This window comes from Microcebus murinus, chromosome 4 (genome assembly GCF_040939455.1).
Source record: "Microcebus murinus isolate Inina chromosome 4, M.murinus_Inina_mat1.0, whole genome shotgun sequence".
Lineage (NCBI taxonomy): Eukaryota > Metazoa > Chordata > Mammalia > Primates > Cheirogaleidae > Microcebus > Microcebus murinus.
In genome coordinates, this window is record NC_134107.1 from 60,122,264 (window position 1) to 60,145,887 (window position 23,624).

A 23,624-nucleotide genomic window follows, 5' to 3' on the forward strand; every position below is an offset into this window, starting at 1 on the left:
AGTATATAAATAAGACACTTACCATCATGTAGGCCTCCAGGGAAAGAAACTGGGTTTTACAGGGGAGAAAAGTCAGAGCAAGACCTCAATGCCACCATTTTGTACTTTTTCAATATTATTGCCTGTGCATTACCAATAATAAAAAAAACGATCAAAGTTTTAAAAAATATAAAAGCAAAGTTAAGGCATTCAAAAATATAATTATAAAGACTATGTAGCAATGTGGGGAAATGTTTGTAGTATTATGTTTGGTTTAAAAGAGCGTACAAAATTTTATCCACATAATTAAAAGTACATTAAAAATAAAATATGTCTGGTCACGATCAAATACTGAAAACAAACACACAAATGAAAAGGATGTGTTAGGTGGGAGTGCAAATGGTTTTTTTTACTTCGTAGATATAATATGGTATGGTGTGATAATATGTACAGTAAATGACAATTTGGTTAAAAATATCAGATTTAGATTGCAAACATCTGATTTCCATGGGAGTTTTAGGAAAGAGACTTTTTACACAAAGCAAGGCACACCTGATCACACTGCCAGAGCTGGTTCTGTTGAGTTTCCTGCCAGCCTCACCAGAGGAACAAGATGCTGGACCAGTAACTGCAGTTGGTCACGTCCTCACCCTCAGCATGGGTTCCCCTGATGCTGGACAATCTGTTTATTTATGAGGAAAAGACTCTTAAAAAACAAGAAGAAGCTTTCTTGAAGGGGGAAAGCCAGGGTGTTATATATCCTTCTTCATATGCTCAGCTTCCTTCCTTGAGGAAGGGCCCCAGTGGGAAAGCGGAGGTGGGATCTGTCCAAGCAGGAAGGAGAGTCAGGAACTCATAGCAGTGTCCTGATCTGATTGCACAGCCAGAGCTCAGCTGAACGCTGGGCTCCTGTTCTTCACCCTCCCCAGCTCTGACTGCCCACTGCCCACTGCCCACGTGTTCTTGGAGATGCCTCTCCTACAGGATGCCTGCCCTACTGGCTCTTCAGAACCAGGACTGGAATCAAGGTCCCCTGACTTCTCATTCCAAGTCCTGTGCACTCATAACAGGCTGTGGCAGCCAGTCTCCAAGATGCCTCTTAAAGATCCTTACTTCTTATTGCCTTTGTGAAGTCCCTTCTACACTGAATAGGCCTAATCTGTTAGAGGACTGCAGAAATGACTGTGTGACTTCCAAGGCTGGGTCATGAAAGACATTGTGGCTTCCATCTTGTCTCTCTCTGGCATCACTTGCTCTGGGAGAAGCCAGAGCAAGTGCTCTGTCATTAGAATATTTAAACACCCCTATGGAGAGGTCCTGTGAACAACCATCTGGGAAGCTCATCCGCCAGTCCCAGTCAAGCCTTTACATGAATGCAGCCCCAGCTGACATCTTGACTGCGAGTTCACAGAGATCTCAACCTAGAAATACTCAGCTAAGCTTCTCCCAAATTCCTGACCCACAAAAATTATATGAGATAATAAATGTCTATTGTTTTAAGTCACTAAGTTTGGTGATTTGTGACACAGTAATAGGCAGCTAATACAAAGCCTTATAAACTTAGAGGTCTCATAAAAGAAAAGCTCACTTCTATTAATATCTTTGGCATATGTACAGTGTGAGAAATTATTCTTGTCTCTCCCAGCCTCTGGCCTAGTTCAGGTTACCCCAACTAAAACTAGATAAATTATCAAACTTGGGGAATCCAGCCCAGGAAGACATGATCCCATTTTGTTCTTTGAAGAGGCTTTTCCTTTTATTGCAGAAAGCATCCAGGTCTCTTGCAAAAGCACATCACATCACCTTCACCTAAGCCATCCAGAGATTTGATTTCCACAAAAGGAACAAGAGCCCAGAATTGCCCAGCTATATACAGTACAGAAGAAATAACAAATAATTGAGAAGTGACAATCTATGACATCTGAGTTTCTCTAAGCTGAGAAGCTGATGGCAACAGTGGTGCTAATGTTTTATATCACATGTGTTGCTTTTCATAGTGTTTTCACAGCTAGTAGCTCTGAGGTAGGTGGGAAGATATAAATGGACCAGGACACATATGGAAACAATGGCTCAGAACTTATGATTTGCCCTTAGTCTCATGGTCAGTGAGTGACAGGACACGTCTAGAATCCGGGTTTTGGTGGGTGACTGGAGTCAGACTTGGTGCTTCCCAAGGCAGGACCATTCTGGCTGTGATAACATTAATGCTCTTCAGTTGCAGTTGTCCTCTGAGATCAATGTGCACTTGTAGGTCTCTTTAAAGGCCACAAGGAAAGGTGGCATTACTTCATCTACAGTGACGTGCCTCTGAAGCTCCTTACTCAGGGAAGTGACACCTGTCCCCACGAGCCCGCAGGGCACAATATGTTCAAACCACGTGAGGTCTGTAGAGCAATTCAGAGCCAGGCCGTGGGATGTGATGTGCCTTCCACAACGGACTCCTGTAAGGCGAGACAAAGGGTCTTAGAATAGATACCCTCCCCGTCTCAGGATCCCTCCCGGTGCGATGAGAGGACTGGACTAGATCACTGGTTTTCAAATTTTGTTTCTGGAGCAACAAGGGATTGTGCACTGATAGGAAAGGGGAATAGATGCAAGGTAAGGGATGTGTGTCTCCACAGCAGCTGCACTTATGGGGAGTCCAGGGAATGTCCTTAAGCAGAGAGATTCTGTTGTTTAAAAAAAAAAAAAGCTTGAAAATTACTTAGCACCCTTATTGTCATTATATTATGATTCACAGGAAGTAATCTGCCAATTCATTTACTCGTGTCTCTCCATCACAAAGCGTGCTGGAATAGAGGACGGGTGAGGACCTCTCCACATACCCCTCGCCCAGCCTGGGCTCCCCCCACACCTCCCTCGGTCCAGGCCCCGCCCCGGCCCCGCCGCGCTCACCGATCGCGCAGACCTTGCGCTCGTCCAGCCAGACGCCGGTGTAGGGCGGGGGCCGCGCGCGGGCGCCCGGCAGCCCCTGGAGCTCGCACAGGCGCACGGCGCACGTCTCCAGCGCCGCCACGTGCGTGCGCAGGCGCAGACCGAGGCGCCGCAGGTCGAGCACCGGGTGGCAGAGTAGCTGGCCTGGGCCGTGGAAGGTGGCCAGGCCGCCGCGGCCTGTGGTGCGCACCTCGGCGCCCAAGGCTCGCAGCCGCGCAGTTTCCTCGGGCGTCAGGCCGCCGCGCAGCCCGGCCGTGTACACGGGCCCCGCGGGCTCGCAGAGCAGGAGCGCGCCGGCCGCATTCCCCGACAGGGCCTGGCTGTCCGGCTCGGCTTGTAGCTGCCGCAGCCAGCGCTCCTGCAGCGCCAGCAGCTCGGCGTACCGCGCCCGACCCAGCCACACCAGCCGAACCGCGGGCTGCCGCATCGCGCCCGCCGCGGCGTCGGCGGGGCCCGCTAGCCCGCCGGTGGCCCGGACCTGGGGGCGTGCCGGGAGGGGCGGGGACTCGGGGGCACGCCCCACCCACCGCTCCTGAATCTTCCTTGGAAGCCATGTGATCCCACGACCCAGCGCGGGGTCGGCCTCGGGCATCCTTTCATTTCAACGACCAATATTTGGTGCTTGCTGTGTTCTCCAGGCCCTACCCCTAGGCGCTTGATACAGCGATACACAACGTATGAGAAAAAAGATCTGTCCTGGTAAGCTTACATTCTTACAGCAGATGATAGATAAGTAAATATTAAAGTATTAAGTAGATAAGATTATTTCATGTAGTGATAAATGCTATGAAAAGAAAAAGAAAACAGTAATGTGGTGTGTCCTGGGTTGAGCTCCTGGAGGACTCAAGAGGGTGATTAGCGTGCACACAGGAGGTTTATTGGTGAGCATAGGGACTGCTTCAAGACCAGCACCTGTAAGAGAATGATGGAAGCAGGATTAGGTAGCCAGGGGGAACAGTTAAACTGTGAAACAGGTGAAGCAGAGGCTTTAGCCAATCCCAAGGAATGTTCTAAAGCTAGGATGACCCCTGCAGAGTTGTTCCAAATTAAAGCAAGAGGGCCAAAAATGTATATCCTTGCAGTCATGGATGCATATAGACTACACCTGGGGAGGCACTATGATTTTTGTTGTTGTTGTTATTGAGGCTGCTTCCTTCAGTTGAAGGCAGCTCTCAGAGGGGGACCCAGTTGTGAGTCATCAGCAACTAACTCTCAGAACCTGGGAGAATGACCACCTAGGTCCTGAGGAGGGATCTGGACCACAGCATCCATTATATTGCAGTTGGAATGTCATTTAAACAAGTCTGAATTCATTCAGTAAACTTCTACTGATCAACTATGTGTTAACTCTCATTGCTAGGTGAAGAGGATTCACAAGGCTATCCTGTCCCTGTATTCCTAAATATCATACAGAACCGGTTTTTGCTGTATCCTCAATCTAGCCTCTGAATCTATCTTCCATTCTGTAGCCAAGGATTGTTCAGTTGAAAACAAGAACAAAAGGAAGAAAGTAGAAAAGTATAGAGAATATTGTGAAAGATTACTCTTTACCCACCATATAACTTTGTCAAATTTTAATATTTTACTATCGTTAATTTTAAATAAAATGTTTTAGAAGAAAGCAAGGTGAAAAATAGCATAAATAGTATGCTAACAGTTTGTGAAAGGTGAAAAAAATATGTGTGGATTCTGACTGATAACATATTTGCTTGCACACACAGGAAACTAATAGCATTCACCATTCCTATAGGTGTCTGAAAGATACTTCTTTCTTTTTCTTTTTTTTTTTTGAGACAGAATCTTACTCTTTCACCCAAGGTACAGTGCTGTCATCGTAGCTCACTGCTACCTCACACTCCTGGGCTGAAGTGATCCTCCTGTCGCACCCTCCCAAGTAGCTGGGACTACAGGCCTGCACCAGGACACCTGGCTAATTTTTCTATTTTTAGCAGAGACAGCGTCTTGCTCTTGCTCAGGCTGGTCTCAAACTCCTGAGCGCAAGCGATCCTCCCGCCTCGGCCTCCCAAAGTGCCCAGCTACTTGGGAGGATCCCTTGAGCTCAGGCATTTGAGGACTCTACCCAGGGCGACAGAGCAAGATTCTGTCTCAAAAAAAAAGAATTCTTGATTTGATTTGTTTCCAGGTATTGCAAATAAAGCTACTATAGACATTTGTGTACAGGTTTTTGTGCAAATGTAAGTTTTCATTTCTCTTGAATAAATGCCCAGAAGTGCAATTGCTAGGTCATAGGGTACTTGGATTTTAGTTTTTAAGAAACTTCCAAAATACTCTCTGGGGTGGCTATACCATTTTACATACTTACCAGCAATATATGAGTGATCCATATGTCTCTGTGTCCTCACCAGCATTTGGTATTGTCACTATTTTTTATTTTAGCCATTCTGATAGATGTGTGATAGTAGCTTATGATTTTAATGTGTATTTCCCTAACGACTAATGATGTTGAATATCTTTTCCTGTGCTTATTTTCTATCTGTACATTCTCAGTGAAATATCTGTTCATGTCTTTGGCCTACCTTCTAATTTTTTTAACTGTTGAATTTTGAGAGTTCTTTATATATTCTAGATACTTGTCCTTTGTCAGCTATGTGGTTATAAATAGCTTTTCCCTTGAAGGATAAGGCTTGTGTTTTCATCCTCTTAATATGATCTTTTGCAGAGCAAAAGTTTATAATTGTGATAAAGTATACTTTATCTACTTTTCCTTTTATGGATTGTGCTTCTGGTCTAAGAACTCTCTGCCTACTGCTAGATCCTGAAGATTTCCTCCTGAGTTTTCTAAAAGATTTTGTATTTTATGTTTAAGTCCATGGCACATTTTGAGTTAATTTTTGGATTAGGTGTGAAACTTTGGTTATAGTTGTTGTTCTTCTATTCTTTTTTTTTTTTTTTTTGCCTATGCATGTGCTATTGCTCCAGCACCATTTTGTTCAAAAGGCTATGTTTCCTTCATTGAATTGTTTTTACACCTTTGTCAAAACCAGTTGTGCGAATTTATGTGATCCTCTTTCAGGGTTCTCTATTCTGTTCCATTGATCTATGTGTTTATCCCTCTACCAATACAGGTTGACCATCCTAATCCAAAAATCTGAAATCTGAAATGGTACAAAATCCTAAACTTTTTGAGCAACAACATTCCAAAAGTGGACAATTTCACACCTGACTTCTTGTGACGGATTGCAGTCAAAATGTAGGTGTACAATACAAAATTTATCCAGCAACTCCAAAGGAAAAACGACTCTCCTATCCCCCGTCAGCTGTGATCTATGTTTTCTGCACACAGCCAGATTCCTCCGTGCAGGCGCACCCACAGAGGATAATAAAATGGCACGTGTGCAAGCTGTATGTGCTAATGGCAGGTCCCTCACAATGCCCCGTAGGGCCAAGGCTTACATGCGTTAACTCATTGTGTTTTTTTGCTTATTCTCTGTTGTAAGATGTAAAGATATTGTTGAAAATGTCAAAAAGGCCTGCAGATAATCCTGTGGATAACAGTGATAAGAAAAAGAGAAAGCATTTATGTTTATCTATAGCACAGAAAGTCAAGCTGTTAGAGAAACTAGACAGTGGTGTAAGTGTGAAACGTCTTGCAGAAGAGTATGGTGTTGGAATGACCACCATATATGACCTGAAGAAACAGAAGGATAAACTGTTGAAGTTCTATGCTGAAAGTGATGAACAAAAGTTAATGAAAAATAGGAAAACACTGCATAAAGCTAAAAATGAAGGTCTCGATCGTGTATTGAAGGAGTGGATCCGGCAGCGTCTCAGTGAACACTTACCACTTAATGGTATGCTGATAATGAAACAAGCAAAGATCTATCACAATGAACTGAAAATTGAAGGTAACTGTGAATATTCAACAGGCTGGTTGCAGAAATTTAAGAAAAGACATGGCATTAAATTTTTAAAGATTTGTGGTGATAAAGCTTCCACTGATTGTAAAGCCACAGAGAAATTTATTAATAAGTTCAGTGATGATGATGAACAAGGTGGCAACTTTGACAGATTCTGTATGTCAAATGAGAAAAAAATGTCTGATCTCCTAACATGTACAAAGAATATACATTCAGAGTCTGTCCATAACATGGAAGAAGTGGATATCAAAGATGTTTTTAGCATAGATAATGAGGTTCCGGTTGTTCATTCATTGACTAATGGTGAAATGGTTCTGAATCAAGGTGATTATGATGTTGAAGATGACATTAACACTACAGAAAAATTGCCTATAGGCGACATGGTGAAAATGTGTGATGGACTTATTGAGGGACTAGAGCAACATGCATTCATAACAGAACAGGAAATCATGTCAGTTTATAAAATCAAGGAAAGACTAATAAGGCAAAAATCATTGTTAATGAGGCAGATGACCTGGGAAGGAACATTTAAAAAACCCACCCAGCAGAATATCTCCTCATCCCTAGAAGATTCACTTCCTGGTCCCTCGGGTGCTTCTGATGCTACTTCTCGCCTAAAAAAAATAAAATACAGTGTACAATAATATTTTAGTCAAAACACAGCATTGTAGGGGGAGACTGAAACACTGCTGTTGTTGGCAGTTGCTGTTGTTTGACAGCTGATACAGGTATTCTGGTGATGCTCCTGTGCTGTGTAGTTACTCTGAACATATTATTTTTTCATTGTATTAATGGTATATCATTTTATACTCTTAAGTACTTATGTGTGAATCATTCTAAGAAAATTATTGCTTATTGGTAGCATATAAATTCAGAGCCATGCCAAACAATCACAGATTATCCACATACATGGCTAAAATAGTAACATTTTTGCTTTCTGATGGTTCAGTTTATACCAACTTTGTTTCATATACAAGATTATTAAAAATATTGTATAAAATTACTTTCAGACTATATGTATAAGGGATACATGAAAGATAAATGAATTTTTTGTTTAGGCTTGGGTCCCCTGCCCAAAATATCTCCTTATGTATTTGCAGATAATTCAAAAATTTGAAAAAAATCCAACATCCAAAACCCTCTGGTCTCAGGCATTTCAGATAAAGGATACTCAACCTGTACCACATAGTCTTGACTGCTGTAACTATATAATTGTTGAAATCAGGTAGACTGACTCCTACTTTATATTTTTCCCCAAATTGTTTGTTATTGTAGTTCCTTTCCTTTTCCATATAAATTTTAGAATTATCTTTGTATCTAAAATATGTCTTTATATCTAAAAATATGTATCTACAAATATATCTTTATATCTAAAAAAAAAATCTTATTAGGATTTTGATAGGAATTGCATTTAACCAGTGTATCAATTTGGGGACAATTGACATACCTGGTATTTGCTACATTGAGTCTTCCAGTCCATGAACCTGGCATGTCTCCCCATTTATTTAGATCTTCTTTGACTTGTTTCATCAGAATTTTTTAGTTTACAGCATATAAATTCTATACATGTTTTGTTAGATTTACACCTAAGTATTTCTCCCTTTTTTTTTTTTTTTTTTTTTTTTTTTTTTCAGATTTAGGAAACAGTTCTAATATTTCTCCCTTTTTTGAGTGATTGTAAATGGCATTTTACATTGCAAGTATATAGAACTGCAATTTATTTTTTAAATGTTTATCTTATATCCTGCCACTTTGCTAAATTGGTCCTTGGCATTTTTTTTGTAGGTTCTTTAGGATTTTCTATGTAGACAATCATGTCCTTTGCAAACAAGGACAGTTCTGTTTTCTTCCTTGGTGATGGTTATGCCTATAATTGCTTTTTTTTTTTTTTTTTTTTGCCTTATTGCACTGACGAGAATTTCCAGTACTATGTTGAATAAGAGTAATAAGAGCAGGCATCCTTGCCTTGTTTCCAATCTTAGGAGGAAAGCATTCAGTCTTTCACCATTAAGTATAATGTTACCTATAGGGTTTTTGTAAATGCTTTTTATCAAATTGAGGAAGTTCCCCTCTGTTCCTATATTTTTGAGAGTTTTTATCAGAAATGATGTTGAAATTTGTCAAAAGATTTTTCTGTACTGATTGATAGGATTATATGATTTTTCTTCGTTAGCCTATTAATATGTGGATTACATTGATTTTTGAATATTGACTAGCCTTGTATAGTTGGAATAAATCCCATTTGGTCATGGTATAAAATTCTTTTTATACATTATTATATTTTGTTTGCTAACATTTTGTAGAAGATTTTTTTCATCTAAGTTTATGAGAGTTATTGGTCTATAATTTTATTTTTCATACTTCCTTGGTTTTAATATAAGGATAATACTAGCTTCATAAAATAAATTGGAAAGGATTTGTCTTCTGTTTTCTGGAAGACATTATGTAGATTGTGTTCATTGTGACACATTTCTCAGAATATGTCTTCATCTTCAAGTGATTCATGACTATATTTAAAGTGAGTTTCTTATAGACAGCATATAGTCAGGTCATGCTTTTTTCCACTCTGCCAATCTCTGTTCTTATTGGTGTACTTAGATCAGTTAGATTTAATGTAATGTTGAACTTAAGTCTAACATTTTATTTTTTGTTATCTATTCTGTTTATTATTTCTCTCTTTTTCCTGTCTTCCTGTGCTCAACATCATTAATTGTCAAAGAAATTAAATTAAAATCACAATGAAATGCTATTACTCACCTGAATGGCTAGAATTAAAAAGACTGACTTCACACTGCTTTTTCTAGTAAAAAAAAAAAAAAAAAAAAGACTGACAATATCAAAGTTGTATTACAAAGTTGTATTACAACCAGAATTCTCATATGTTATTGATGATAGTGTAAAATGGTAAAAACACTTTATAAGAAAATGGTGTTTTTATAAAACTAAATATATACCAACCCCATGACTTTGTTTGAAGCCTAGGAACTTACACACCATAAATGAAAACATGTATACCACGAAAAGATTTGCACAACAAAGTTCACTGCAACCTATACCCACAAACTAGAAACAGCCCAAGTATCTATCAATAGGAGAATGGATACTGTGGTATTTTCTTTTCTTTTCTTTTTTTTTTTTTTTTTTGAGACAGAGTCTCGCTTTGTTGCCCAGGCTAGAGTGAGTGCCATGGCGTCAGCCTAGGTCACAGCAACCTCAAACTCCTGGGCTCAAGCAATCCTGCTGCCTCAGCCTCTCAAGTAGCTGGGACTACAGGCATGTGCCACCATGCCCAGCTAATTTTTTCTATATATATTAGTTGGCCAATTAATTTCTTTCTATTTATAGTAGAGACGGGGTCTCGCTCTTGCTCAGGCTGGTTTCGAACTCCTGACCTCGAGCAATCCGCCAGCCTTGGCCTCCCAGCGTGCTAGGATTACAGGCGTGAGCCACCGCGCCTGGCTTATACTGTGGTATTTTCATACAGCAGAATACTACTCAGCAATAAACATGGACAAACTATGAGTTCCATGAGTAGCATAGTGTGTGGCTCACAACAGCCTCAAGTGCTGATTATGCTAAGCACTTCATGCATTTTATCTTATTTAATCCTTGCAGCTCTGTGAGGTAGTATTATTATTGCTAAGTGCTTTGTGTATATTTTCTTGTCTAATCCTTTACAACTGTATGAGGTAGTATTGTGACACAAGCTGGTGTACAGAAATACAATTTCATTCTGATGCTAACCATCCAGAGTTAGCATCAGACTCCACAGGTTTAAGATTTTCACTTCAGAGGCCAGTTGCACTTCTAGACATGTGATGAATAGAACAATCCCTGCCTGTTTTGGGTGGGCGGGGGAGCCAGCAAACCTGTTGGCAATCAAATAAATCACTAAGCAGTCTGGTAATGAAGTAGGAGAGTCCACAGAAAGGCTGGTTCAGGAGGCTGAAGGACAAGCCAGTGCCAGCCAGGAGATGAGCCCGTGTTAAGGTTTAGGGTGGTGGCTCATGAGAAACAAGCAAAGTCTGGGTGATCGTGCTGTGAGATGAAGCCAGAGAGTCCTAAAGGTCCCTTTCCGGTCTTTATCTTAGGAGCAAAGGGAATGCAATTGAAAGGTTTTAAATAAGATAGTGACAGGATGCCATTTATGTTTTAAGATCCAGCTGGTGGTTATGTGGGGAACAGGCTGGAGGAAAGCAGAGTAAAGGCAGAGAAGCCTCTTAGGAAGAGATTGTTGGAGTCCAAGTGAGAGGTGACAGTGGCCTGGGCTAGGCATGGGGGTGGCAGTGGAGATGGATGGGGGTGGAAATTTAAGATATATTTTAGAGGTAGAATCCACAGGACCAGCCGATGGATTGGATATGGAGAGTGAGGAAAAGGATGCAATACCACCTGTGGGCCTGGGAAAGCGGGGCCATTCCTTGGGCCTTATGCTATAGAGGCCTTTTGTGTCAGCACACACACACATACACAGAGTTTTAAAAAAATTCACGGTTGCCTTGACATTCAGGAGCTGTGCCCGGCATGGGTACTGTGTGTCCCATACACCTAACACTCCTCTTGCCTACCCTCATTCAGGCCCCAGGGAAACACTTCTCCACGTATCTTGCCCATGTCCTCAAAACAAAAAAATTGTGTATTTTGCATACAATAAAATGCACACATTTAAGTGCTTAGTTTGAGGAGTTTGGACAAATGTACTTACCTATATGACCACCACCACCCAATCATGGATATCAAGCATTTCTATCATTTCCATGACATGACTATGTCTGTGGCCTGTGCTGCTGCCCACACCAGAAGTGGCCACTGCTCTCTCTGGAGTACGGGGAGCATGTGAGTGGCAGAAGTTCCTGGGTAAGAGAAGAAACACGTCAATCAGCTGGTCCTGTGAAGACTTTTCTCCCAGATGGCATGAGTGCATAATGGGGTATCACTTCCCAAAAGAGCAGAGTCCATTTTCTTCTTTTTGTGCTCCAATTTATGGTCTGGGAGGAACGCAGGAATTGCTCAGTATTTGCAGAGTTACACATGGCAGCTGATAAATATTTTGCAATGTTAGGCAATTCACACCACTCTAACATTTGTTTATATGTAGGTCTAGATGTTGCATGAGTAAATCATAACATTGATTCTTTATGGACTTAGCTATTGCTTTTAGGAATGATGAAGATCACAGTATAAGTGGTAGTGATTTATATGATGGAATAAAAATATAATTTATATGTGCTTATAATTTTATGAATTTATTTTAATATAAATATTGTATATTATTAATTACATGTTCCTATAATATTTGACTATAATATATAAAGCTCAGGATATAATTTTTAATCTGGAATATTGCTCTAAGAATTTTATTTAGAGAGCCTGTTGTCCTGGGAAACAGGGCCTGGCCAGAAAGGTGGCCGCCCCCTTGCCCGGCACACAGCACACGTTTGTGGGAAACCTGGTGCTAAACATTCGTAGATGGGCTGCTGCTGGGTTGGGGTTTAGTACGTAGCAGAGTTCCCTGACTGCAATCTATTGAAAGTCAGCCCTCAACACAAGGGTTGATTGACAGTTCCCGTTGCTACTGCCTTAGCAGTGCAAAGTGTTTTTTTTGAAATTAAAATGAATAGTTAAAAGAAGACCCTAAAACCTGCAATGCCTCAACAAAGGTTATTTAATTTTGGATCTTATTGTCCAAACTTCTATGAAATAATTATTTATGAATCATGTATTATCTTATACTCAAATGTTCATGAACAGAACATTCATTAAATTCAGTCATCTTTGATATTTTGCCTAATTTCAATCATAAAAAATCTATAGTTTTTAATGAAAGAAGCCAGACACAAATGAGTGCACACTATATAATTCTATTGATATGAAGTCCTAGAAGAGGCAAAACTAAACTACAGTGATAGAAGTTAGATGGGAGATGGGTGGTTGCCTGGGATGGAGGGGAGGGGAAGGTAAATTGCAAATAGGAATAAGGAAACTTTCTAGGGTAACAGAATTAATCTATATCCATGATCATTTGGGTGGTGGTTACATAGGTGTAGATGTATACATTTGTTAAAGGTCCTCAAACTATGCACTTAAAATGTGTGGATTCTATGTTATGTAAAATATACCTCAAAGTTAATTAAGAAGATTTTTATCTATTAATATATAAATTGTTTAACTTGATGCATAAGTTGGAAATATTTAGACTTATGGTATGTGGGCCCCATTGTATTTTTGCCCTGGGTCCCAAGGACAATGCCTCAGTTTCTGGCGGGAGCACCTGGGCAGAAGACGTTGCTGTTCACCGAGATGAAGAAAGCAAAGGAGGATTAGGCTCGGCGGGGGCAGGGCTGGTATTGAGGTGGTGTGGTTCAGGAGGGCAGAACTGGCTGTGCCCATTGTGAAACCATTGCTTCTCCAAGCCCCCTAGCCACCAACCTGTCTGGCCCTTCCTTTGGGATATGCAGATCCTCCCACTCTCCAACAATGACAGGTTAATACCTGGTACAGTGATGGGCCATCAGGATGCTGATCCAAAAGCAGGGGGACTTGTTGGTGCCTGCACCCTTAAATGTGTTTAATATCGAAGTATTGAATGTCACTGCTGATGGAGATAGGGAAGGAAGCATGTGAGTCAAGGGTTAATTTTCAGAAATATAAAGTTGGAGATGACTATAAGACATCCAAGTAGACCTTTCACCACAGTTTTATATATATATGGATAGAAGTTGAGAGGAGAGGGCTAGGCCAGAAATGGAGCTTGTTGGCTCCAGTTGCCTACAGTATTAAGTCCAAACTCCGCCAGATTGGCAGTGCAGGTCTGTATCATCTAGCTTCCACCTGTCTCCCTCTACCTCCCTGCTAGGAACCCTGATCCATCTTCTCTACTGGACACCCTCTTCCTTGTCGTCCTAGGACCATCTCACATGTCTCATGCTCCTGCCTACTGCCCTGGCTTCCATGGCTCCTCTGCACACAGGAGAGCACCCTGCCTTCTACATCTGTTTGGATCCCTGCCTGCCACACTAGGTTGTGACCTCCTCCAGGTGAGGGATGGCGGATGGTGGCTCTCTGGGTCCAGCAGAGACCCTGGTGTGGAGCAGTTTTCCAGTAGCTATTGAAGGAAGAGATGGGGAGGCAGAGTCCTGACTGTTGACTGCAGCCCCAGCCTCACTCCATAGCTTCTGTGCATTTTGAGCCACAAATTTAGATAAGATAAATTTGGTCTTCTCAAAAGAATAGCCTCTTTAACTGCAAAGACCAATCTTTCCACATCACTTCTAACTCTCTCACAGATTGAGAAAGAGCACACAAATAAAAAGAATGGGGGAGACTGGTCAGAATTGAATCTCAGCCTGGACTCTTTTGAGCTGGGTGACCTTGTTGTGGAAGTCACTTGACTTCTCTGAGCCTCAGATTTCTCAGATGTGAGATTGGGGATAACAGAACCTACCTCATAAGATGGATGTGAGGACTGAATGAAATAACGTGCATAGAAGCGTCCAAAGGTTACCAGGCAGAGGGGAGAGGGAGAATGGACATTATTGTTTAATGGATATAGAGATTCAGTTTGGCACGATGAAAATATTCTGGAGATGAATAGTGGTGGCAGCTTCACAACAATGTATATATACTTAATGTCACTGAACTGTGCACTTAAAAATGGTTAAAATGACAAGTTGTATGTTATGTATATTTTATCACAATGAGAATAAATAAATATGTTGAACGAAAGACGACAGACCCCTCCCCTCCCCCCTCCCCAAAAGGGTTCAGCATTGTTCCAGGTACACAGTGGATGATCCGTGCATCTGCATTTCCTTTTCCCTCCCTTCTGGACTTTTCTCCTCCTGGGTTCCAGGGCCATGGCCAGGAAGCAGGATGAGGGAGCACAGGACGGGTGTCGGGAGCGGAAGTGATTAAACATTGAACGAGGATCTGGTGGTTGTGGGGTCAAAGCCAGGACGGCCCACTGGGGAGGCCAGGCATGAGGCCCGGGCTGCCTCCCTGCCTGAAAGGAAGAAGGATGTCCGGGGGTCAGGGATGACACTGGTGGTTTTGGCCATGGGAGAGAAGTAAGATATCTAAATTAAGGAGGAAAAGCAAGCGGCAGTTGCAGGATGTCCATATTGGCCTATGCTGCAAAAATAAATGCATCTGGAAATAAATACATACGTAAATAAATAAGTACAGATTTTTTTTAAAAGCTCTTCACTCCACCTTCTTGTTCCACTTCACCAAGGACAAAGGCAGCATAATACACTGAGAAGGGAAACAAAGAGATTTTAGATTCCAGCTGCTATGGGGAAATTACAAATGAGGCCTGACGCTATCTTTGTTTCTTTTTCATTATGAAAAATACTTTGCCTGACATGGGCACCCTGCCACCATTGGGAGAGCCGTGAGAATCCAATTTGTTCCCAAAACACTACCACGGGGAGGTGAGGTCACAAGGGAACATTGCTTTTCCCCAAGGCCTGAAAATAAATAAATTAATAAATGATAAATAAACAATGTCCTGGAAGAAATACTGAAGTGGGTATCAGGGCACATGGCATTTGGTCTGGGGCATTCACATCCTAGCTAGATGCCCTGGCCTGAGTCATTTTCCCTCTCTGTATTTCAGCTGTTTCATGTGCAAAATGAGGGAGGCACCCGATGACCTCTAAGTATGCGTCCATCTCAGACAATATCTCTAATATTCTGTGGGTCTAGGATATATTCTTTTCAAGTCCTTGAAGAGCACAATGGGAGTTGGAAAGAGAAAAGAAAATGCTTAGCTGGATAGTGGAGCTGAATATCCCAGAGTTGGAAGAGAATTTGAGATGTTTTCAAGCTCATTCACTCATTCATTCATCCATTCATTCAGCATTCCTACCTGAGCCTGGCCCTATTTAGGGAAGTGAGGAACAGAAATGGAGCAGACTCAGTCCCTACCTTCTTGGAGCTCACAGTCTAGGGGACGGAGAGGTTGACCTGGGGCTGAAGGAGAAAGGCAAGTGAATGATTATGTTATCAAGGGCTGTGAGCTGGGGACTGAATGTGTAGAGTACAGTATGGGTGCAGAGTGAGCAAGACCTGCTCAGCTTGAGGAGGCCAGAAAAGGCTTCCAGATGAAGAATCTACTCAGAGAATAAGTAGAAGTTCATCAGGCAGATAAGGAGGAAACAGCAAAAACAGCATATGTGTAAGTGCTGCTGTGTGATTCAGTCCTTCCAATCCTAGGGCACCAATGTCCTGCCTCACAGCAACTCAGGTAAAGATATCCCAAGGTTTTGGAAATTATTAGACCAGAATTTCTCAAACCTGAGACTATGTAACCCTTGTAATTAATAGATGTATTTTTAGGAGTCTGAAACTTATCTATGAAAAATTTTAAATGTCATATTTCATTTTGGTGGTAATCCAAATTAAAATAAGCATATTCTGAATTGTCTGGAAGAACACCACCTGCCATGGCACTTGGGTTTTGACTTTGTGATGACTTTGGTGCCCGATAGTGCTACATTAAATTGTTTTATCCCAACCGAGGAAAATAGGGAGGTAGACTTAATGTAAACAATAAGTTCTGTGCCAAGTGAAAGTCAAATGGGGTCTTGATGCACTGTCAAAAAAAAGATTTTCTAGGAGTTTGACCAGAGAAGCATGATGGGAGCTGTCTGCGGTACACAGAGCCATGGGTGTGCCAGACTCAAAAGGACTTGTGCCATCATAGCAGTCTGTGTCATACTCAGGTTTCAAATGGCAACTTAATTTCAGTAAAACAATGTCTTTCAGCACACTAAATTTAAATGTTTATTTGAATTTTATAGGGTTAGTGGTTTTATTTTCCATTTATCTTGGTTCAGAGTTGTAGAATAGCTATAAGCATAAGGACTTTATACTGAGTTTTGTGCGTATAAATAGGTAAGTGGTATTAAAAATAAAAATAATTTAAGTCAACTTTGAGACTTAAATCTGTAAGAATTTTAAACAGAGGCTCATCCATTACTTGTATTTGAGAAACATTCTGTTAGCTGCTTGGGGAGCAATCTACATTGTTGAGAATTTCTTTCCTTGAGTCTAATGGGAGTCTTTCTTGCTGTCACCTTAGGTCAAAATGACCTCCAAAAAGATGAACTATAACTATTATCATGTAGTTCATAAAAAGGGTGCACAGGACCTCTAGGAGGTAACTGTATCATCCAAGGTTAGGCACAGCTGACATGTATTTTACCACTTTCCACTGCCCCCAAACCAAATATGTACCCTCCAATGCAGTCATGTGGTTGGTACCTTAGCAGTGTTTCCTAAACAACTTGGGTAACATCCTAAATCTCTCCAGACTTCAGTTTCCTAATTTGTAAAGCAGTCATGCTAATAATAATACTTTACCTCTTATGATTGTTGTGAGGATTAATTGGGCAAGTGCTGGAATATAAAAATAATAGTTCTAATAGCCACCATTAATACAAGGCACACTTCCTACTTCATCTCATTTAATCCTCCCAACAAGTCTGCTGGAGATAGTTTATCTCAATTTTACAGCTCAAGAAACAGGTTTAGGGAGGTGAAGGGGATTTGCTCACATAGCTGAACTGGGATTCAAGCCTAGCTCTCAAATATGCAAATCACCTTTGCTGTGACTGTGGTACAGGCATTACTCACACCCTGCCAGCTCTGCCTGTGGAGATCTGCCTGCCTTTTAAGACCCTTACCAGAATTAACCTCTCCTGTGCACTCATTCATACCCTTTGCTTGGCCTCGTGGATCTACCTTTGCATCATTCAGGGTCTGTTTACCCATGACACACCCACTGGGAGGTGAGGAATTAGGGCAAACTATCAGGGGTCTGGGAACAATGAAATGTTCCCTGGCTCTGAATCCCCACCCAGTGAAGTAACCCACATCCAGAGCCTCCTCCCAGAAAACTCTCACCCCTCCTTTTCCTTGGCTGGTCCCCAGGGGCACACTTAGGTGTTTATTATATTGAATGAATTGAATGGAGCCAAGAGATTTGGGCTCCAGCTCCTGTCCTGCAGCTACAGTGTCTGATTTGGACAAGTCATTTTAGCTCATTGGGCAGTCTGAAAAATGAGGTGGGGCTGTATGTGGAATGTGTGCTTGGCAAAGTCTTGCCAGATCTTTCACATTTTATGTTTTTAAAGCTATAGCCAGAGTGTTGGCATAAGACCTATGGCCAGATTAAGTTTCTTGGAGCAGGGTACTTCCTGAGATTATGTTTATTGTAGTGTATGTTCATGAATTGTAGTAAGAAGGGGAAAAATGGATATTAAAAATAAAATTTACCATAGTCATGTTTGTCTTCCAGAGAATGCTATGTTCATCAGTAGAGACAGAAAAATTAGAAAATATAGAAAAATATACCATGATCAGCTTTTTTAGATATGAGGGGTGAGACTTTCTCTCTCATACTTCTTTTGGTGTAATTAAATTATTTTATGATTCCTTTTTATCTGCTTTGTCAGTTTATTAGCTATAACTCTTTATCTTGTTATTATAGTGATTACTTTAAGGTTTACAAGTATACATCTTTAACTTTCACAGTCTACCTTAAGTGATAGTATGCCATTTCACATATAGTATAAGAATCATAAAATATCAGACAGATGAGCTGTCAAATTGAAAAATATAAAAAAAGGAAAAACAAAAGGAATAATAAAATAGTGTACTTCCATTTCTCTTCTTCCACTCTTTGTGTTTATGCTGCCACACATTTATTTTTACATATGTTATAACTCTATATTAGCTTATTATTTTTGTTTTTGTTTTTTTATTTTGAGACAGCATCTCTCTCTGTCACCTAGGCTGGAATGCAGTGGCACAATTATAGCTCAATGCAGCCTTAAACTCTTGGGCTCAAGCGATCCTCCTGCCTCAGCCTCCCCAGGAGCTAGGATTACAGGCATGTGCCACCACACCAGGCTAACTTTATTTTTCTTTTTTGTGGAGACAAGGTCTCATCCTACTATCCAGGCTGGTCACAAATGTATTTGTTAAACAGTTAATTTTCTTTTAAAGAAAGTTATTGACAAATAGCATTTCTAGTGCTCTTTATTCCTTTATACAGGTCCCTGTTTCCATCTAGTATCATTTCCCTTCTTGCAGAAGAACTTCCTTTGGCATCTCTTACAATGTTTGTCTGCTGGTGATGAATTCTTTCTGGTTTTGTATGTCTGAAAACAACTTTGTTTTGATTTTTTAAAAAACTATATTTTCACTGGGTGTAGAATTCTAGGATCACAATTGTTTTGCTTTTTTTTTTTTTCCAGTACCCTAAAAATGTTATTGCACTGTCTTCTCACTTGCATTGTTTCCAACAAGAAGTCAGTTGTCATCCTTTTCTTTGTTCCTTTGTATGTAACATACCTGTCTTCTCTGGCTGCTGTCAATACATTCATGTATTGATTTGGTGGTTTCCTCACATGTACACACTGATCATTACTCAAATGAAAGACTGGAGTAAGACCTTCTGTAGAACTCTGGAGTTCTATGTTGCTGATATTCTCTCCCCTCTGTACAGTGCCTTGTGAACTCTAGCCACTCCTCCCTATTGAAAATTTGAAAAACTGCTCCATGCTGAAATTGATGAATACGTTAATAAGGATATTTATTAACATGTATTGAGCAGTTAAAATTTATGAATGAGCAGACTGAGCTAAGAGAAGTTAAGTAATTTACCAAAGGTCATTAAAACAAAGGTAGTCTGTCTCTAGCACCCACATTTTTAAGCATTAAATTGTACTGCCTTATATATTTAATGTAGCATTATTTTCTTACCTTTATGATAAACTGCTATTAAATTTATGGTTCGTTTAACTAGAATAAACTTAATAATTTAAAAACTGAGCACAAAGAATGTGAGGTCATATGAGTCACTTAATAATGATAATTACTGCTAACACTTATCAAGCACTTATTGCAGGCCAGACATTTTGCTGAATGCTCCGTATTGCACTACCTATTTAATCAACTGAGACTTAGAAAGATAATAGGTAAGTAGTTGCCTATCATCCCACAGTGAGATATTGGCTGTATCTGACTACTATACCCAAGATCTGGCCTTGAATTACCTTCCCATGAAGTTTCATTCATTGCACAAAACTATCTACGTGGTGCCATGCTTGTGCTGGGTGCTGCGGATTCAACACTGCCAAGAAACCATGCCACCTGCTGTTACATACTCCCAGGAACCCGGGGCCAGTAGTGTTATTCTCCATCCGAACTTCACAGAGCATTTTACCAGCAACTTTAAAGTAAACAGATTGCTATCAGGAAAGAAAGATTCCTTAGCCTGTGGATTGTTTTATTTAAAAAAAATAATTCATTAACATTGATAGAGTCATAGCTGGCTCCAGGGTGCCTCCCATTTGGCTCCCACAGGAGGTTACATAGTGATTGGGCAAACTTTCCAAAATACTCTGCCAAGTCCATTCATATTTTCTTTTCCCTGTAGTGGTGGGTTCAGACTGTCTTCACTATCAACAATTGTTTATTAGGTACTGAACTAAGCTAATATGACCGGGACATATTTCCTGTTCTTGAGAGAGTAAGGATCCGTTCATAAATATGTAAATAAAAATAAAATAAATAAATAAGAATAATACTTACATTAGAGTGGAAGAAACTATTTAATGCCTTTATTCTGTGTGTTGTGTTTTCACTTTTTTGATGGTGTCCTTTAAAGCACATGAGTTTTTAATTTTGATGATGTCCAGTTTATTTTTTCTTTTGTTTTAATTTTCATGTCATATCTATGAAACATACATATTATTTTATATTAATACAATTGCTTTTTAAATCAGTTAATAGAATAAAGGAGAAGAAATATGCATTTATATATCTTTTGTAGTTACATAATTACTGGTACTCATTGCTTTTTTTACTTGGATTTGAATTGCCATACAGGGTAAGTTGCTTTAAGTCTAAAGAACTTCCTTTAGCATTTCTTATAAGGTAGGTCTGCTAGCAAAAAATTCTCTCATCTTTTGTTCATCTGGGAATATCTTTATTTCATCTTTATTTTTAAAAGATAGTTTTGAGGGATATAACTTCCTGGTTGACAGGTGTTTTTTTTTTCTTTCAGCCCTTTAATATGTCATCCATTGTGTTTTGGCCTCTGTTATTTCTCATAAGGAGTCATCTATTAATCTTATTAGGGTTTTCTTTTATGTGGTAAGTCATTTGTTCTTGCTGCTTTCAAAATTCTCTCTTTGGCTGGGAATAGTGTCTCAAGACAAAGCAAGACCCTGTCTCTTAAGAAAAAAAATTATCTCCTTGTCTTTCAGCATTTTTGTGATATCTGAGTGAACATCCCTTTGCATGTATCCAACTTAGAGTTCATTTAGATATGTGAATGTGAAGATCAATTTTTTTTCATAGAATTTGGAAAGTTTTCGCCATTATTTCTTCAAGTATTTTTTTTTCTGTTCCTTTCTTTTTCTCCTCTCCTTCTGGAACTGCCATCACACATATTTTGGTGCACTTAATGATGTCCCACATTCTCTGAGGCTCTGTTCATTTTTCCTTATTCTTTTTCTCTGTTCTTCAGATTGCATAATCTCTATCAATATATCTTAAAGTTTGCTGATTCTTTCTTCTGCCAGTCCAAACCTACTGTGAGCTTCTCCAGTGAAATTTTCATTTAATTATTGTACTTTTCAACTCCAGCACTTCTATTTTTTAAAAAATATCTTTATTGATGTTTTTCATTTGATGAAACATTGTCATATCTTCTTTTACTTCTTTTTTTATTTTCCTTTCTTTTGAGTCTGGGTCTCTCTCGCTGCCTAGGCTAGAATAGAGTGGCATCATCAACTCCTGGGCTCAAGCAATCTTTCTGCTTCAAGCTCCTGAGTAGCTGGGACTACAGGTGTTCACCATCACGTCTGGCTAATATTTAAAATTTTTTGTAGAGATGAGGTCTTGCTATGTTGGCTCAGGTGGTCTTGAACTCCTGGCCTCAAATAATCCTTCCACCTTGGCCTCTCAAGGTGCTAGGATTATAGATGTGAACCACCATGCCCAGCTAATTCTTTTGCTTCTTTAAGCATGTTTCTTTGAGTTCTTTGAACATTGAATGTATGAACATAATGGTTGCTTTGAAGTCTTTATTAAATCTTACATCTGGGCCCTCTCACAGGTAATTCCTGCTTTTCTTCCCCTGTAGGTGGATCACAATTTCCTGTTTCTTTGCATGTTTCATAATTTTTTGTTGAAAACTGGACACTTCAGGTTATATACTTACTGTAGGCACTTTGGATAATGATTCCCTTCTCCCCCGTCTAGGATTTGATTTTTGTTTGCTTGTTTATTTGTTTGGTGAATTGGCTGGCCTATTTTAGTGAAGTCCATTTCGCACCCCCCCCCCCCATAGTGTGAAGTCTCTGATGCTACTCCTCAAATGACATAGCTTTGGGCTTGTGCACAGTCACCTTGGAATAACAATGGTGTGAGACTCTCTCTTTCCTTGACCCTTAAATTGCCTGCCTCATTTTGTATCACACCCAGCTGTTTGCACTCTTGTTTTCATCAATGCCCTGAGGCATAAATGTCCCTACTACCTAATTCCATTAAATCCAGGTCCCTTTGCAGAAGCAGATTTTGAAAAGTCTTTAAGGTCTGTTCTGACCCCAGGAAGGCTCTTTTTGCTGTCTCTTTCTCTGGTTCTCTCTGATAAAATAGCAGACTTATGGTTTAGCTTGTTGCTGTCAAGAACTACCAGCCTCCTCTTAATTGCTTACCCTGTAAAATTTCTGTTGTTTTCAAGAGCATCCTTGACTTGAATTTCCCACCTTTTGCTTCAGTAAAGCCAGTTCCTTTGGGAAGAGCTTTAGTGATTTCTATTCTTATAGACTGTCTCTCCTCCTGAGCCAAATCTTGAGCCATGGCTTCAGACCCTGGGTGGTGGTGATAGCTTCTGGTCTTCTAAACTTGCTTCTTCCTGAATGGAACCTCTGCCTTATGAGCAAAGTGGAGTGAGGGTGACCAGGGCCCTAGTATTCTCAGCCTGCTGCATCTGGGAAGGAGCCTCTGCCTATGAGTGGAGACTGGGTGGAAGAAGAGAGCCCCTGACCTCTTGGCTGCACTTACCAAGAATTTAGCTTCTGCAACTTGAAGCTGAAGAGGATAAAAAATGCTGGCTACTTGCCCCTCATGGTAATATACCTTGTCCCTTTACTGAGAGCTTAGGGAATAGGGAGCGCCATCTTCTTGGCTGCACCTTCCTGAATAGAGCTTCCATCACTCTGAGTTGGGGGGGCAGGGGAGAGAGTAATGAGAAAGTCTTGAGTGCCAAAGACTCTTGTTATTCTTACTAAGATTTAGTAGGGTTTTTGAATAAATATTTCTTTATTTGTTGTATGCCTTAGGACAATCTGCAGAGACTTTAAATGGTTGTTTAATAACTTTTTAACGGGTTGTTTCACTGGGGAATAGGTCTGTGGGGGCTCCTTACACCACTATTCCAAAAGTGGGACCTCTTTTATTTAACTTTTACAATCCATATTTTACCCTTCTCTACTCTCTTCTTTTTCCTAGGAAGCTGACGTGTAGGGGCTACATCAGAAAGGCTGCATGTCCTCTGGCTTCCAGTTGCCAGTAGATGCCCCGTAGGAGACTGGAGGGAGGAAGGAGGGTGAGCTCAGAGTATTTATTCCCCTGCCTCTCCTTGGTTGTGCAGCCTTCTTTGCATGACTCTCTCCTTCTCATTTCCAATAACCATTTCCTTCCCTGTCTCTTCTGGCTAGAAGTGGTGACTTCACTATCTCCTTGTGATTCCCCTACATCTTTAAGATCACTCCTTTGTGAAACACAAAGCAAACCCCCCAAAAACCCCTTGAA

General features: G+C 40.5%; 2 protein-coding genes across 2 annotated transcripts in view; one reads left to right on the forward strand and one right to left on the reverse strand.

Moving 5' to 3' along the window:
* Window positions 1-369: 369 nt before the first annotated feature.
* Window positions 370-3,340, reverse strand: LIPT2 (lipoyl(octanoyl) transferase 2). The gene is made up of 2 exons (XM_012745088.3): window positions 2,875-3,340; window positions 370-2,420 (listed from the first exon to the last, which is right to left on the reverse strand). Exons 1-2 carry the CDS (start codon window positions 3,338-3,340, stop codon window positions 2,191-2,193), a joined length of 696 nt encoding a protein of 231 aa, XP_012600542.2. The 3' UTR covers window positions 370-2,190.
* A 21-nt stretch (window positions 3,341-3,361) lies between these two features.
* The window catches only part of POLD3 (DNA polymerase delta 3, accessory subunit), a 103,419-nt gene continuing 83,156 nt past the window's right edge, over window positions 3,362-23,624 (forward strand). The window contains exon 1 of the mRNA XM_012745085.3: window positions 3,362-3,612. The gene's annotated coding sequence lies outside the window, so the exon portion shown is untranslated. The remainder of the gene's footprint in view (window positions 3,613-23,624) is intronic.

Bases quoted from the DNA above. Each gene is read 5' to 3' on its own strand.
- LIPT2 (XM_012745088.3), bottom strand. From the start codon at position 3,340: ATGCGGCAGCCCGCGGTTCGGCTGGTGTGGCTGGGTCGGGCGCGGTAC. The intron at 2,421-2,874 runs GTGAGCGCGGCG...CTCGCCTTACAG, and splicing joins GCGCAAGGTCTGCGCGATCG to GAGTCCGTTGTGGAAGGCAC.